At 34.8% G+C, this 18,233-nt stretch overlaps 2 protein-coding genes and 1 non-coding gene across 3 annotated transcripts; 1 reads left to right on the top strand and 2 right to left on the bottom strand.

Moving 5' to 3' along the window:
* Nucleotides 1-2,939: 2,939 nt before the first annotated feature.
* Nucleotides 2,940-3,012, bottom strand: TRNAA-CGC (transfer RNA alanine (anticodon CGC)). The gene has a single exon. It is a non-coding gene; the product is annotated as a tRNA-Ala (tRNA).
* Nucleotides 3,013-7,620: 4,608 nt separating this feature from the next.
* On the bottom strand, nucleotides 7,621-11,687 carry LOC104888755 (maltose excess protein 1-like, chloroplastic). The gene is made up of 11 exons (XM_010673815.4): nucleotides 11,528-11,687; nucleotides 11,385-11,415; nucleotides 10,544-10,906; nucleotides 10,259-10,441; nucleotides 9,865-10,155; nucleotides 9,684-9,773; nucleotides 8,736-8,837; nucleotides 8,536-8,654; nucleotides 8,214-8,276; nucleotides 8,066-8,127; nucleotides 7,621-7,844 (listed from the first exon to the last, which is right to left on the bottom strand). Exons 3-11 carry the CDS (start codon nucleotides 10,814-10,816, stop codon nucleotides 7,756-7,758), a joined length of 1,272 nt encoding a protein of 423 aa, XP_010672117.1. The 5' UTR covers nucleotides 10,817-10,906; nucleotides 11,385-11,415; nucleotides 11,528-11,687; the 3' UTR covers nucleotides 7,621-7,755.
* Nucleotides 11,688-15,402: 3,715 nt separating this feature from the next.
* LOC125495492 (zinc finger BED domain-containing protein RICESLEEPER 2-like) lies at nucleotides 15,403-15,984 on the top strand. The gene has a single exon (XM_048640229.1). The coding sequence runs from the start codon at nucleotides 15,403-15,405 to the stop codon at nucleotides 15,982-15,984; it is 582 nt and encodes a 193-aa protein (XP_048496186.1).
* The last annotated feature ends 2,249 nt before the right edge of the window (nucleotides 15,985-18,233 follow it).

Below are 18,233 nucleotides of genomic sequence, written 5' to 3'. Positions count from 1 at the left end.
GTTGTATTTTTTATACGTTTTCCATCATTTAATTGAGATAGATATTAGTTATTGTCAAAATTATTAGAAAAAATGGTCTAATTTAAAAAATCTAAAGCCTACAATATGTTTACAAGGCCATTACATCTCACTTTAGCCAAACACTATTCTTAGACATTTCGCACCAATTTAGTTGCCCCTTCTCTTTTCCTTAGGGCATGTTTGGCAAAACTAGAGGTTCTAGTAGCTGTTAGCGGTTGTAGTAGCGGTAGCTGTTGGGGGTAGCTGCTAGCTGTCTACTAGTAGCTGTCAGCGGTCAGCGATTGAATTAGTTGATTAATTATAAGTGTTTGGCAAAAGTAGCGGTTGGAATTGTACAAGATAAAAAAAATTAGTTAATTATTCTTCCTTATGCTAATATATTGAATTTATTTGTTAGACCGCTACATCTAAATCTCAAACGTTACTTGTAGTAACGTTCCACAACCGCTACTCATAATCTACTCCAACTGCTACCCGCTACTACAACCACTACCTTACCAAACACTCATAATTTTCTTAAGTAGCGTTTCAATCTTGCCCAACCGCTAACCGCTACCTCAAACGCTAGTGCCAAACAGGGCCTTAACCTAATAATTTTACCAAATAGATTAAACCAGTGACATACTCCCTCTGTTTTTTTTTATCATTTCTACTTTTCTGTGCGCGTCTTCCAATGCACGTTTTAAAATTTAAATATCTTTCATTATATATTAGTAAAAATTATAACGATTGAATATTAATAAAGTACTAATTGAGACGAATCAAACAAGACCCCACATGACTATGTTTTTTCTTATAAATTGAGAACATTTGAGAAGATTCTCTCTATGCATGAATAGTGTCAAGATTCCAAGTGAGAAAGATAAAAAAAAAACAGAGGGAGTAATGGATTAAGCTAGTGATTAAATAAATTTAATTAAAAAATATGATTATTAAATTGATTAAACTGGTCACTAATATAAATAGATTAAGCTAGTCAACATATTCAAAAAGGCAATATATTCTCTTCTCAAAATCAAATTTTAATCGTTGTCTAACTTTAAATTAAAATTAGGCAGTTTGAGCGAGAAATCTCATCTTAGAAAAATGACCATTATTAATTATTAATTTGGAATACATAAATTAGAATCAAAATACTAATTTATTTATTGCATCGATCGCATGCTTGCATCACTGCATGTGACAAAAGGCCAGGCTGTTTTGAGATAAGTATAATACATATATATAGTTGATGTCAATTGGGGTTGTTTAAAAGGGTCCCTTTGGTATTGTCAAGTAGTGATGAATAGAGTTAATGGAGCAAAAGCGACTAATTAATTACATAAATATCATATTTATAGTTACATATATGTACAGGTGGTGGCTCTGTATATTCCAAACATTCATTTATTTGTCGTGCTGCCTGCCTTGTTACCATGAAACTTCACAAAGTATGAAGTAGCTTTTAACTTTTGGTGCACGTAACGTAAGCATATATATTTAGATTTTGATATTTCATCAACCACAATAATGTAAGAAGGTGATGGGAACTTACTTTTTATTTAATTTGGCTTCATCTTAAGTAAGATATATCATGGAAAGATCTATATATAAACAAATTAGAAGAAAAGTCTGTGTACTACTCCATTTATGTACTCCCATACTTTTAGAATATTCCTAGCCTCATCTCTCAACTATATATGATATCGTTTTGCTTGGTGTAGTAGTTACTCTAGTTGGAAACCTAACATTGGTTCTTCAAGATAAGGTCATTTCTTATTCTGTTCTCCTACTCTCTTATGTTTTAACTTTAGAGGGCATATTCTCTAAAGTTAGATTGAGTTTATCCATAAAAATCTTATCTAGGCAATTAATATTTGAGCGAGGCAAATGGTCCAAATAAGCAAGTTGATCATACAACTTATCAAACAAAACCAACTCTTTAGATGCAAGTACTTCATATATATAGCATAATCACTTACGTCAATCGGATTTATCCAGCAGTTGTAAGAAAATGAGTAGAAGTATAATGAAAGTATTATAAGAGTTACGATTTTTTTTAAAGGTAAGTAGAAAAGGGGTTAGAAGGTCCTCTGCACGAGGGGAATTTCTAACTTATCGTTTACAATGATTTTATGGAGGGCTGATTCGGGAGAGGGGTTTATAATGAAATCAGATCAGACTAAATGATCGACATTTGTAATCCAATCTGCCGCCTGGTTTGCTTCACGAAAAATGGACCATGATCGAAAATGCGTGAGAAGTTTCTGAATGTCTTTGATAGTGTGAGCCATTTGCCATTACAGAAGCCAGATACTTTTGACTGCATTGACTACTAGTAAATTGTCTCCTTCAATTTCGACGAATTACTTATATAGAAATAGAAGTATAGTATTGCACGGGTTTATAAACTAGTTAGGCATGAGCTATTCTAGTAATTTAATTGAGCGTGCGCATATAATATATTAGGTGATTTTTCATTCTCTCTACATACAAACATTTGCAACATTTTGAAACAGATAATATTTCTTCCCTCATAAAACTCCTACCTTATACTTTAGTTCTTTTCAATATATACATGTAATATTTAACTCTTGTATACATAATAATATTGTTAGATCCATTTCAAATTATATATTCATGATACCACCATCTCTATCATTTTTCATTAAAAAAAAAAAACATCAGGATCATTTTCATTTAAAAAAAAAAAAAAACAGCAGGATCATTTTCATTTAAAAAAAAAAAAACAGCAGGATCATTTTTCATTTAAAAAAGAACATCTCTATCATTTTTCATATAAAAAAGAACATCTCTATCATTTTTCACATAAAAAAGAACATCTCTATCATTGTTCATAAAAAACATCTCTATCGTTTTGTGAAAAAGATATCAAATTTTTTGGTAAAAGAAGGAAGCAAAACATAGATGATAAATGATGGAGCTGCGGGGAATCGAACCCCGTGCCTCTCGCATGCGAAGCGAGCGCTCTACCATATGAGCTACAACCCCTTGCTTGTTCGTTCATCGATATTAAATTATTAGGATTATTTTAGCTGGGAAATGCATCCCACGAAGCTGGAGAACATTGGGATCTCTTCAATTTAATAATCCACGAACCCCGTGGATTTTGGTTGGTTGTTAACCTTAATAATCCTAATCCCTTCAATTTACAATCACGCATATATTTTTAGATAAGTGAATGAAAAGGCACCATGTATGACACTTCTAGTATAATGTAATGATGAAGAGCCTGTTCTCCCCAATTTATTTCCAGTTCAGTTCAGTACAATTTAGTTCAATTCAGTTCTGGACAATACTTTTACTTTCACATATCACTATTCATTTCAGTTCAATTCAATTCAGTTCAGTTAAGTTCAATTCAGTTCGATTCGGTTCAATTCAGTTCAGCTATTTTATGCCGAAGAGAACAGGCCCGAACACACAACATTGTGAAAGTATTTGATCACAAATGTAACACCCCGAAATTTCTCTGAAATTTTCGAGTGTTAATTATTATTATCTGATGTGATAAATTATATTTTCACTAAATTATTTTCGGAAAGTATATATATTTATGTATATATATTTTTACACCTACATTATTTTAATTAACTTTGTACGTCTTATTTATGTGGCATTGTGCTAGTCGTATAATATAGTTGTCTGCATTGTTTTTATGAAACGGACAATGTAGTACTTTTGCGTGTGCCGAGTGTATAATGTGATAGTATAATACGTGTACATTTATATTACGTTGGTAACAATAATTTTTAGTTTGGAAAACATATACTTATACATATTATTTTTGAACGTTTTACTTGGTGTCTGAAAACGGACATTGTACTAGTTTTAGCTTTCGTACATTATGTTATTTGTTTAGGCAGGTCTGAAAATTATGATATTTAGCCATGTTATACGAAGAGTTTGGACAGCTTATTTGATTCGCTTGTAACGTTGCGATAACCAAAGGTCATCTCTTCATTTTCCTCCTTAATGGACCTCATAAACCACAAACCCTTCACCTTAATTTCTGAAAATAAAATCAGCAACTCTTGGCCCTTTGCCATCCTCTTTTCACACGCCATTTTCAAGGAAAAAGGGGAGGGGAAAAGCTTTTGTTCTTCATCCACATTTCTCACACAAAAATCAGTTATTTGTTATTTGATTTCAAGCCATTTTTGCACCGGTTTCAAGCACGTGTTGAGTTCGTTGCGATTGTGTTCATAGGAGGCGAAAGTGGTGATATTTCACAAGACTTCTAGAGTACTTGGAACCTTTCTACTGTGAATCTTCCCAAGAAAAAGGTAACTAGCGTTATTCTAGTTCGGTAGAGTATAGATATTGAACTTAGGTTGTTAGAAATGCGTTAGAGAACGTAGTATCATGTTAGGTGGAACTTAGAAGATTGTATGGTTAAAGTTTCATATAGTTTCATAGTTGTTGATGTTGATTCGTGGTTGTAATTACTACTACAAACTTGTTGTTAGCACTTGTCAAATTGTTGTTTCTCTTAAAATGTTGTGGTTGTGCTTTTGGGTTGAATTGCTTGGTTGTGTCTTGGACTCTTGGGTGTTATTGTGGTGATCGATGGAGTTTGTTGTTATTATTGTCGTTGTTGTTGGTGTTGGAGTTGTTTGTTGTTGTTATTGTCGTTGTTGTTGGTGTTGGAGTTGGTTGTTGTTGTTATTGTCGTTGTTGTTGGTGTGGAGTTGGTTGTTGTTGTTATTATCGTTGTTGTTGTTGATGGAGTTTGTTGTCGTTGTTATTGTTGGTGAGTCATGGATGAAACGAGGGTGTTTGGTGTAAGTGTGGGTGTAAAGGGAGGTTGGAGTAGGCGTGGATGGCTGGAGCGAGCCTCGGAGGAGCTTTCGTGGGCGAGCGAAAGAAGCTTGCAGGCCACGGCAGAAGGCTGCTCGCGACTCGCGATGGCTGGCAGTCGCAACCCGCGATGCTCGTCGCACCTCGCGACGGGTGGTCTGTCCCCTGGGTCGTGCTGCTGTGTTTTTATTTCCTTTTTGGCTTACAGCTTGTGTGTCTTTGCTTGGTTGGTCATAGGTAAGTATGCTAAGGATGTTTGAGTAATCTGTGGGTGGTTTAAGTGTTACATTAAGGGTATGTGTCCATATGTGGCGGGTAACTCTTGGTTTTGAGTCTTGAAACGTGCCGGTTGTTAGTGTTGGCTATGCAAACTCATGATGGAACCTTGATGGGTAAGATTGGTTGAGTTACGCTTATAACTTGTTCATATTGACGGTTGGATTTGGTTGATGTGTGCTTGTCATGTATGCTTGCACGTTGTTGGATAGTGTGACTCTAGGAACGGTATGGTTCTAGAGGTCTTCATTAGGTAATCCTAAGAACGGTATGGTTCTAGGAACTTGAGTTGAATTCCTAAGGGCGGTATGGTCCTAGAAATTTGTGCTTGTTTATCCTAAGGGCGGTATGGTCCTAGGAGTTGGTTACTTAACCTTGGGCGGTATGGTCCATTGGTTCCTACGGGTGGTATGATTCGTAGTATTATAGCTATTCGAAATGGGCGGTATGGTTCCTCGAATATGCTGGCTATTCGAAAAGGGCGGTATGGTTCCTCGAATATGCAACGTAGGCCTTGGGCGGCATGGTCCAATGAGTCTACTCACAGACGGTATGGTCTGTTGTGTTTGAGCTCGTTGACCGTATTTGTTGCATGGTTGACGGGGATTGGTTGTGTTAGTAGAGTGTCTAGGTTGATATTATGATCGTTGTACCTCTTGGTAAGTATGGTGGTTGATATTGTATTTTCTGATGTTGTTTCTAATCATTTAAGTTCTTATCTGTTTCTATTTGAGCTGGGAGAACTGCTAGTTACTCCCCACTGATTGCGGAAATTGTTGTATCTTTGTGCAGATGGTGACGCTGTTTAGAGTGGTCCTAGTTTGGATCGGGGTTGTGTGTTCTACCCGTGTGAGCAAAGAAGTGGAGCTTGTCATAGTGGATGAGCATTCCAAAGCTGGACTTCGGACTAGTTACTTAGTTGGTTATGAGTAGCTACTTCTAGTTTTGACTTATGTTTTGGAACTACGGATTTCAGTTGTCCTAGTTATAATTACTCTGTTTTTTTGAGGTTTACTTTGGTGGTCATATGACTATTTTGAGACTTATCGGAGATGAGGGTATGGGACCTCATTCTTCCTTTTATATATATATATCTTGGAGTTGACTTTTACTTATGTTGGCTCGTTCTATTTATAGTTCGTATTCTACTCCTTAGAGTAGCATCTCCGTCTCTTTGAGTTTCCGCTGCCATTATTTATAACTATTTCTTTATCCTAATGCTATGTTCTTCTTGGTTTTGGACGGGATGTTACAACAAACGTAAAAAGCACTATCATTCCAATATTGTTTGGGAAGTTGGCTTGTTTGGTCAGTGAGTGGTCCTGTATGAGGGCAGCTCAGAGGAATTTTTTATGATAACGTATTGTGTCAGACTCGTCCGACCATAATATTTGGTCGGACGACTTTCAGTTGGTTTCAATTTTTTTTAGTTGGTTTCAATTTTTTTCAGTTGGTTTTAATTTTTGTACAGAAGACCAGATGAAAGAAAAACAACGCAAGCTGAAAAAATTTACACACCAACTGAAAGAACATAGAAGACCAAATGAAAGAAAAACAACACAAGCTGAAAAATTTAACACACCAACTGAAAGTCAACAGAAGACCAAATGAAAGAAAAACAACACAAGCTGAAAGAATTTACACACCAACTGAAAGATTTCAAAAGACCAAATGAAAGAAAAACAACACAAACTGAAAGAATTTACACACCAACTGAAAGTCAAGTAATCTCTCACCATTAGTATCTTCTTCTCTACTCCTACCTCACACCAACTGCTATGTCTCACTCCCACTCTCTCTCCTCCAAACTCTCGAATCTACTGTGAAGATTAGCAAAAGCTTAAGATTATCATTAACTCTCGTAGGATATTTATACAGTAGTACATCAACTATAGGTATAAGAAGATGATACAAAGTGGTTACAAAAGATAGAGCTAAGAGTATAATACTAAGAATATTCACAGCATCTAGGAGATAATATTATCCATAACACAGGTTGACTAAGTTAGGATAGATATACATAACTAACTCAAGATATTATCTTTATCATCTACTCATCCTGATGAAGAGCAACAATATGGTTGTGAAAGAAGACACTGAATTTAAGTCTTCATTTGATGAGTATTTAAAGGTTTGATGAGTATTTAAAGGCGATGGAGTCTATTAAAACTGACAGGGAGAAGAAGAAAGTTCAAAGAGGGAGTCGTCCGACGGAAAGTATTGGGTCAGACAGTCTGACCCAATACTTTCACATTTTTTATTACCACGGGTTTTCGAAAGGGAGTCCCATAAAAAATTCGCAAGCGAGTATGAGAAATTCAGAGCATAAATGATTTGACACATCCAATATCAATGTATCATCTTTGATATCATATCTAAACCATCAAAATCGTACTATTGAAGGAAGTAAGGAACATCCGCGGGGAGATACTTTACAGAACATGAATCAACGCTTTGTAGCAAGTAGCAACTATGAAGAACATTCAGTCTTATAAAGCTAAAATCTAAAGGAGATTAGAGATATCAACGCGAAAATATTATTTCTGATAAAGGAACTCGTATATACTAATATTCATTACATAAATACATTGTCTACAATGTAAATGAGCCAAAAAGAAACCTGTTATTAAGATCAAGTAGTGTAAATGAGGGTATTGTTCAAGGTTGTGACCCGAACACCAGCTCCTTGAAAGACCTCAAGGGTGACGAATGTCCGTATGCCCGACTGTCCTTCCAAAATGTTAGTCCTGTAACCCAAAAAGGGGGTTAAGATCATTTAGATACTCTATTATCTTTACAAGAAACAAGCGACATATAGTAGAGCACAGAATAAAACTCAATAGAGTTGATATTGTGTACACTCCCAAGTCCAACTCCATCCTCATGGAAGGATGTAGCGAGCTCAATAAGATTCTAATCTAGTAAATACAGCAAAATAATATAATGGGATGATGGATTGAATGATAACCTATCCAGATCAATAAGCCCGCTGTGGTTGCAAAGAAAAATTCCCGACTGATGCTGTTAAACCTGTATTGGCAGTGCAGATATATCTTTAGTAGTTCTGAATCTGTTAAATTTGTTTAAGCGAACAAATCAATGGACTAGTAACTCACAAGTACATGCAGAGGAGATTCCCCCAGCCATAAAGAAAGGATGCCCATATTGAACCAAGAAACCTGAAACAAAGTTGAATAGTCAGGCGTTACCAAGTACAACACAAATCTTTTTTTTTTTAAGGGGAGTACAACTGTACAACACAAATCTTAGAAGCACAAACATCAAATGTTCACAATTCAAGAAAAAGAAATTATGACGTGATAACTAAGAACCAAAATGTAAAGCTTTTATCTAGTAGTAGTAATCACAGTCCATATTCTGTGAACAATCTGGGAGGAACAGAAACACCAAATTCTGAGACAGATGAACAATAAATACCACATAAAATCACGGGTGAAAAGTGCACGAGGAATCATTAGTCCGTTCCCAGTCATTGCCAGCAACATTGACAAAGCTGACAAGCCTTTTATGTTATCAGGATTCAGGAAGTTTGTCCACTGAAAGAAAAGAGCCAAACAAGACTCATTCAGAGAGGATACTGCTACAAAAAGTTCAAAGTAAACTGATAGGGCATATACCAATTGTGGAACTGGCATCCACATGAACAGAAGTGTAGCAGTCCATCCTGATATAGCTCCATAAAATTTGACCCCTTCTTCAGAGAGTTTACCCGTTCTAGCCTGGAAAGATTAGCACATATTTTGAATGATACAAGAATTGCATGCTTTCTTTGTAGACGAGAAAGCTTGTAGACGAAGGACTAATTCTCTATTCACAACATAACAACAACAAAACAAAAAACTAAGTTAACCATCCGATAGTGCGGAAGACTAGCACACTGCACAACCATGAATACAGAGATCAATATCTAGTTCTTCTCACAGTAATATCTAAAGGCTACCCGTCCAATATTTGTAAGACTAGCACAGCAATGAATATACGATCATCAGCTCCTTTCCACCTATAGCAAAGATATCAAAAACTAGGTTGCCAGTTCAATCGCTGATAGACTAGCACAACAGTTAATGTAGAGATAAGATGGATACATGATCATGCTTTTGTAGCATTACTTAAATATTATCAATTTGAAGATTTCAATCTCCACACCTGACTTGCTCCTTTTCTACTGATTTAGATAAAGATTTTCCCTTTAGAGGTAAGACTATAAAAGACCCTTACACTTTGTTCGGGTAGTAAGATAGAAGGAAAAGGAAGAGAAAGGAAAGAGGAGTAAGGGGAGGTAAAAGAAAGGGAAGGGGAAGATGGAGCTCCATTCCCGCAAAATCTTTCTTAATCTGAACATGGTGTTTATAAAGATGGAGGGAAAATGGATCCCTCCCTCTCTCTCCCCTTCTTTCCCTTAACCCCTCATCCAAACAAGGGAACTTGTTCCTCTCCCTTCTTTCCCTCCTTTCTCCATTTCCTCTTATCCAAACATAGTATTAAAGAAGCCTAAATTATTGCTAGTATCTCTTACCTCCTCGTGTTTGTTCCATATAAGATAACAGGTAAAATCTATATCTTACCATGACAACTGCTACCATGGCTAAAACAAATGATATAGCTCCAGGAAGGATGCTGTTTGGAATATATGGAACAAAGGTGGACCACATAACCTGCATTTATCAAGCAGAAAAACGTTAGTATTTGGCGAAATGGATCTAGGATCAGTAATTGTGAATTTACATAGAGAACAAGAGGCAGCACCTGAGGAAGGACAGAGAGCCCACCAACAGTGATGAAATCTTCCCAAATACCCCAGATAACAGGCGGAAGCATGCCAAAGTAATTGAGGAAGTTGGAGATAACACCAGTACCAACTACTGTAGAGGTCAAAATGTAATAAGGGAAGGGCATTGCCTCAGCCAATGCTAGCTGTGAAATCACTACATAAGTAGTAAAAACTCCCAGGCATTGCACTATCATTGCTTCTGTCTCCTTTTTCTTGGCAAAGTATGAAAGCAGCGACAGATTTGCTAGCAAACCAGTTAGGGAACCCTGCAATATATTTTACTGATGACTTAAGAGTTAAACGTTCCAAAAGTGAAATAAAAAAAAGGAAATAGTATGAAGTACCGGAAGGAGCGTTAATTAGGCTTACCAGCCAATTAACAGCGGAAAGAGCAGAACTGTTGCCAGCCATAAGATTACGAGCATTGAGCAAAATCTGAGGGAGCTGAAGGAGGAGAAACGGAATATTGGCAGATGCAGCAAACTTTGCCGTCCACCAATCCCATTGCTTAACTGTGTCATCATTTGTATTGATCTTAGCTGCTTCCTCTCCCTGAAATTTATAACTTTATAAGGAAGATAACATAATTCATATAAGCATTAAGTATCCGAATAAGAAGATATCCAAGTGAAGGAAAAAATCATAGCAAATTACTGGTTGAATAGGATGAGGAAGATCAAAATCAAGGGCAGCAAGTGGCTTAAACTGCTGATGGAGATGAAGTGAAAATGGACTAATACCGCGGCTGTTGCTGATCAACAGAGAAGAGCTGCAGACACTGCAATCATGGTTCTTGAATTGAAGGGTGGAGGATAGAGATGGAAAATGTCTAGAGTTACATGGTGAATGAGGAATAGATGAAGGCGATAAGCGAAAAGGCCGCAACAAAGACTGCGCCACTGCAGGTGCTGCCACTGCAGCTACCATTGGTCCTCAAATTATAGAGAGCGGCCAAAGAAGCAGATGCAACAGTAACTCCACAACACTTTATCTCAAAGAACAATGTATGGCATGCAGCTGCAAATGAAAACCCCCATAAATATTAATTTTCTGATTTGTAATATCCTGAGTAAAACTGGTGATGTTTCCTGCATAATCAAAATCAATCCCTCTATAATCTATATCTCAGATTGTTTAGCCTTAAAGTTTCGATTATTAGGCTCTTAAATTGGTGTATTAGTCTAAATTATGTTCAATTATACTATTTTTAGTGTCTTGTAAATATAATCACAGTTGTTTAAAAATGAGTAAAATTTGTTCGCTGATTTTATGTCCATAGAAAAGTTTCCATCTACAGTTAGTTCTTCAATAATGACCAAAAAAAAAGCATCAACAGCCCAAATCAAGACATTAAACCCTCCCAAAAATCAAAGACATATAATGAGTAATAATCACCGAATTATACATAATCCATTACAATAAATAAGGAAAAAAGTAGGAAGTTAAGCTTAAATTTAGCAAAGAATAAGAAAATGGAGAAGGAAGTGAGACTTACAAGTCAATGTCGAAAGATATTTAGTAGGGCCCTAAACAATTAAAGAAGAAAGCAGCAATAATTAGAAACTCTAACCATATAACATTACCACTCTACAAAAATAAAAGTGTAGAATTATATAAATATAGCAAGTTTAGTCGTACTTAGTAGAACAATTTTACAAAAAAGGAATTGAGAAATTGAGGAAAAGGAAGAAGAGTGGAGTGAAGGAAGGGAGTCCAAACTACGATGGATGCCTAGGTGATTAATGGTTTGATAGAGGTGGAGGAGAGAGAGAGTGTGAAGAGAGGAGAGTGGCAAGTAGTAGACTTGGAGTGGTAGTAGTAATAAAGTACTCCCTCCGTCCCAAAATATAGTTCTCATTTCATTTTGCACAGTCTCCAAGACATACCTTTGACCTACGATATCTTCTATTTCTTATTAGTAAAAAATATAAAAAGATAATATTACGAATTTATACATCGAGACGAATTTAACAAGACCCCTCATGAATATGTTTTTTTTTTTTACATTAGTAAGAGTATTTGGTCAAAGTTTTTAAAATTTGACTCCCAAAATAGAAATGGGAACTATATTTTGGGACGGAGGGAGTAGTACAAAATACAAAATCCGTTTCTAAATAAGTGCAACATTTGTATAGTGTTTACTATTCACAGTTTAAATTTTAATTAGTTTTGGTGATTTACATTTTAGAAAAAACATAGTCATGTAAGATCTTGTTAGATTCGTCTGAATGTGAATTTTTTTAATATCAACTTTTTTACTTATTGATGATTGAAGATATTAATGGTTAAAATAATACATTGGCAAACGTGAAAACAAAAAGTATCGCACTTAGTTAGAAAGGGATGAAGTAGAAATGAAATGATAATGATATTTTAATGGGAAGATTTTAGCACAGACACAGTTAGCAAGATATTGAGAGTTGGACTTTGGACGGTTGCTGATCCAGTTCATATTATTGCAACGTTTCATAACTTTCACATGTCATTCTCTACCGCAACTTTCTCACTTCCACACCCACAATTTTTTCTTTTTATCAATAATATCTTGACCGAATCCCCTTTCTTTCATTTGTACGGTCTTATATAAATTTTATATTTTTATCAAGTTGAAATAATTTTATACTTACTCAGTGACCCATTAACATGGAGGTGAAATATAGGAATTTATCATCAAATGTTATACTTTGTCTAGGATTGAGATTTGAGAGTCATATTTGACTTTTGTGATTAAAGACTTACATTTGACCGATAATCAATCTCCATGTACTTTGATTTGTGATCCCCCGCAAATAATAAATAATTGTTTGTTTCAAAAGCAAACAACGTTTTCAAATCAATACTATATTTGATAACTTTTATGTTCTGTTCATCTTATTTTTGCTTATTTCATATCTAATCAGATCAGATCAGATTATAAAAAATAAGTTCAGATCAGATCAGATTATAAAAAATAAGTTCAGATCAGATCATGCTTATATTTAATAACTCATTATTAGTATTAATATTATTATTTACTAGTACATTTCTTCAAAAGGATTATTATTGTTGCCGTTGTACTTATTAATTATTAATATTGGTAATTATTATTAGTCTTGTTGTTATCATTACAAATGTCATTGTTATCATTATTTTAAGTTATTTTGTTGTTATTAAATAATGGAAAATTAAAAGCCACGTGTTAAAAATATAAAATTGACGCAAAAAATAAGAAATATATATAATATAATATCTCAAATTCATGACAACGAAACTGCTAAACTCGGATTACATTTCAAAATAAACTAAATGCGAGATACAAATTATAAATTTAGATTCAGTATACCTCTTCCTACCGAATTTCAAATCTCTCTAGCTATTTGAAGTAGGCCTGGCAAAAGTCGACCCAACCCGACAACCCGACCCGAACCCGACCCGAAATTAGCGGGTTTGGGTTGAGATTTTCAACCCGATTAGTTAAATGGGTCAACCTGAACCCGACCTGAAAGTTAAATGGGTCAGGTTCAGGTCGAATTTTCTGACCTGAAATTGACCCGCTTGACCTGATTTGTAAATGGGTCAAAATCAGGTCGGGTCAACCCGTATAACTTAACCCGAATAATTTAATTAAAAAGACATTTTCCAGCCCAAAGATGTTGGGCCTATAAATTAATATCAGCCAAAAAAAAAGGAACGTTAAGTCTCTAAAGTGTAACCCTAAAAATCTACCTCCTGTCCTCATTCCTCAGCCGACATCACACATCACTCACTAAATTTCTAACCCTAATTTCTCTCTCACTCTCTCTGTCTCTCACTCTCTCACTCTCTTTCTTCGTCGCCGCTACAACTCGCCGGTCTTCTGAGTTCCGCCGCAACAACAATCGAGAAATTTCGTCTTCATCTTCGTTGGTCTTCTACTCTTCTTCGTCTTCTTCAACATTCAGGTATTTTTTTCTTTTCTGCTATCTTCGTCTTCTTTTTTTCTTTCTTTTCTTTTCTGCTATTTTTTTTCTGCTATTTCCTTTCATTTTTTTATGTTATTTTTATTTCATTTTTTTTCTGCCATTTTATTTTATTACGTTTTGTTTTTTCTGCTATTTCATTTCGTTTTTTATGCTATTTTATTTCGTTTTTATTTCTTCTATTTCATTTCGTTTTTTCTGCTATTTCATTTCGTTTTTTTTGTGTGCTATTTTTATTTCATTTTTGTTCTGTTATTTCATTTCGTTTTTTATGCTTTTTTTTCCTTTTTTTTTCTTCTATTTCATTTCGTTTTTATGCTATTTTATTTCATTTTTTTAATGCTATTTTATTTCATTTTTCTTTCTGCTTTTTCATTTCGTTTTTTATGCTATTTTTTCTTATTTTTTCCTGCTATTTCATTTCGTTTTTTTATGCTATTTTATTTCATTTTTTCTGCCATTCTATTTCGTTTTTTGTGCTATGTTAAATGTTCTGTTTTTTTTATTCTTCTGTTTTTTTATTTGTTAAATGTTCTGTTTTTTCATTATTCTGTTTTCCTATTTATTTGTTAAATGTTCTGTTTTTTTATTGTTCTGTTTTCCTATTCTTCTGCTATGTTAAATGTTCTGTTTTCTGTTTTTCTACTCTTTATTCATTTGTTTACTTTGGTTTCCAGCTTAATATGGCTGATGAAGACTTCAAGGAGCAGATTGAGCTCTCATCACAGGCAGAGGAGGAGATTGACTCCGCTCCTACAAATGCTAATAAGGAGATATTTGATACTAAGAAGCCTAGAGTGCTACTGACTGGTAAGAAACGCCAACGTAGGCTTACCTCAAATATTTGGACTCACTTTGAATTTCTTGAGGAACCTGATGAGAATGGTAATTTAGTATGCAAATGTAAGAAATGTGGGCAGTCTTACAATGCTGATAGTAAGATGGGGACTGGGAATTTGATTCGTCATGTAAAAAATTGTAAAATGAGGTCTTTTAGAGATGTTGGGCAAATGATTCTTGAAAAATCATCTTCTGGTTTAGAGCATAGGATTGCTAAGTTTGATCCTGATTTCTTTCGTGAAATATTGAGTCTTGCTATTGTGCAGCATGATCTTCCATTTCAATTTGTAGAGTATGCTGGGATTAGGAGATGTTTGAGTTATATGCACCCTGATTATAAATCTGTTTCTCGAAATACAATTAAGGGTGATATTATGAAGATGTATAAACGAGAGAAAGAGAAACTTAAATCTGAGTTAGGTTTAGTTTCTGGTAGAATTGCTTTGACTTCAGATTGTTGGACTTCTATTACAACAGATAGGTATATATCTTTGACTGCACATTACGTTGATAAGAATTGGTGTTTGCAAAAAAGCATATTGAATTTCTGTTTCATGTCTCCTCCTCATACGGGGGTTCATTTATGTGATCATGTTTATGGTTTGTTGAAGGAATGGGGTATCCAAAAGAAAATCTTTTCTATTACTTTGGATAATGCATCCTCTAATGATGTTTTTGCTGAAAATCTCAAGGGGGAACTTGACTTAATTTGTGGGGGGAGTTTTTTCATGTGAGATGTTGTGCTCACATCTTAAATTTGATTGTTCAAGATGGTATGGTTTAAAAGAGATTGATGCTGCTGTGATTAAGGTTAGGGAGAGTGCTAAATATTGTAAAGGTTCCCAATCTAGGAAAGAAAGATTCAGAACTTGTGTTGCTCATGTTGAACTACAATCGGTTAAAGGTTTGAAACAAGATGTTCCTACGAGATGGAATTCTACCTACTTGATGCTTGAGAGTGCCTTGTATTACAAAAAAGCATTGATTCATTTTAAAAAAATTGATGCAAATTATGTTCATTGTCCTTCCACAGAAGAGTGGGCTAGAATTGAAATTTTTTTTAAGTTTTTGAAGGTTTTTTATGAAGTAACCCTTGCTTTTTCTGGAACTAAGTATCCTACTGCCAATCTATATTTTAACAATGTGTTGAGGGTTAGATTGTTGCTGAAAAATGAAATGGGAAGTTCTGATTTGTGTATGCAAAGGATGGCTAGTAAGATGAATGAAAAATTTGGGAAATATTGGTCTGAATTTAGCACTTTTATGGCTGTTGCTGTGGTGTTAGACCCACGTTTTAAGTTGCAATGTGTTCAATGAAGTTTTAAGAGGGTTTATGGGGATAGTTTTGAGTATGAGTTCGAGTTTTCCAAGGTTAAAGATAAGTTGAAAGAATTGTATGAAGTTTATGCCGCCTCTTATGCCGCCTCTCATGCATCATCAAGCAAAAATATGGCTGCTCATGGAGAAAGTGGGGTTGTTGGAGTTTCTTCAAGTGATGATTTGATGACGGTAATAAATCTGATTTTTTTTAATATATATATAATTTAATATTCTGTTTTTTTGTCTAGTTTACTCAAATATGCTGCTGTTTTTTTGTCTATTTTACTCAAATATGCTGCTGTTTTTTGGTATCTCTTGGTTTTTTTTTTTAGGATTTTGATTGTTTTTCTGCCGAACAATCAACCGTGACTGCCAAAAGTGACATGGAGCTGTATTTTGAGGAACACATTATCCCTCGCACTACCAACATCGATATACTATCGTATTGGGAAGGGAATAAGGTCCGTTATCCGGTATTAGCTCAACTTGCAAAGGATGTACTTGCTGTCCCCATCTCTACTGTGGCCTCTGAATCAGCTTTTAGTACCGGAGGTCGGGTACTAGATTGCTTTAGGAGCTCCTTGAAGCCTTCCACTGTTGAGGGTATTATATGCCTAAGGGATTGGTCATTTGGTGAAGGTAATAAAACTTTATATTACTTCAATTTTAGCTAGTTTTCTTCTTATTTGCTTTGTTTTTTAATCTGAATTTTTTTAACTATGTAGCAAAAATGGATCCACAACTTGAGGCGTTATGCGGAGCCGTCATGAAGCTCAAGGTCGAAGATGAAGTGGATGAGGTGCCTATACAATCGCCTTCCCCAAGTGTTAATCTTGAGAGTCCTCGTGAATCAACCTCAACTATGTTTGTTTGAGTTGTGGTCTTGTGAACTTGTGGTTGTTTAACTCTAAAACATTAAGGATTTGGTTTGTAATATTTGGTTTGTAATATTTTTAAGTATGAACTTGGTACTTAGTAGTTAGTATTATATATGTTATTGCCAAGTATGAACTTGGTTGGCTAAGTTTATTGAAATTTCATTGAATTATGCAATTGTTTTGAATGTAAAAAAAAAATCAGGTTATATGGGTTGGGTCAACCTGAAAAAATCAGGTCAAACAGGTTCAGGTTGACCCATTTACAACCCGTTTAAAAAAAACAGGTCAAACAGATCAGGTCAGGTTGACCCGATAACTTTCAGATCAGGTTAGGGTTAGTGATATTGACCCGAAAATATAAACAGATCAGGTTCAGGTTGGGGGTTTTCAACCCGATTTAACTTGACCCGAACACGAACCCGACCCAACCCGACCTGATTGACAGGCCTAATTTGAAGTTGCACGTTATTTATTTCTTTCTCATGCAAGTCATAGTTGTTTATATATCTTATTTTATTTTATATGAAAAAAAGAGTTGAGTCTGCCGACTTCTCAAGTGTGAAACATATTTTTTTTAAGGGAAAGTGTGAAACATTGTATAAGTGCTCTTATAAATTAATGGCTTGGGTTATATAATTATTTTTAGTAATAATAATTATTATTATGATTATAATTATTATTGTTGTTATTATAATAATGATAATAATAATAATTATTATTATTAATAAAAGTTGTGTAAAAGTTGTAATAGAAATAAAATGATAATAATAGTAATACTATATATAATGTATCGTATAATAATGAATTACAAAGTAATAATATAATAATATAATATATTTTATAAAAGATAAGATCTTGTGTAAGATTGTGTAATACTCCCCGAGGAGGTTTTCTCATTGAATGCCAATATATCAATACAACCTAAGCTATGAGAGATAACTTTACATAATTACACAAAACATATCTTTACATAAATAAGGAAGAGAATATTAACATATTCTCTATTACACCCCCACAGTCGGAGCGGGAGGAGGTCGGACGCTCAGGCTGGATCTGAAATCAATGAAAAGTTGGCGAGGAAGGCCTTTAGTGAAAATGTCAGCGTATTGATAAATAGAGGGAACATGAAGAACCCTAACTTGCCCAAGGGTAACTTTCTCATGAACAAAGTGAATATCTAACTCAACGTGTTTAGTACGTTGATGTTGAACAAGATTGTGAGAAAGATAAACAGCGGATATATTATCACATTACACAAGAGTGGCCTTCTTAAGAGGACAATACATCTCTAAGAGGAGATTTTGTATCCAACAAGTTTCAGCAACAACGTTGGCAACCCCACGATATTCAGCCTCGGCACTCGATCGA

Source organism: Beta vulgaris, chromosome 3, assembly GCF_026745355.1.
Source record: "Beta vulgaris subsp. vulgaris cultivar EL10 chromosome 3, EL10.2, whole genome shotgun sequence".
Classification (NCBI taxonomy): Eukaryota; Viridiplantae; Streptophyta; class Magnoliopsida; order Caryophyllales; family Amaranthaceae; genus Beta; species Beta vulgaris.
Note: the sequence above shows the minus strand (reverse complement) of the source record. Positions and strands in the feature narration are given on the sequence as shown.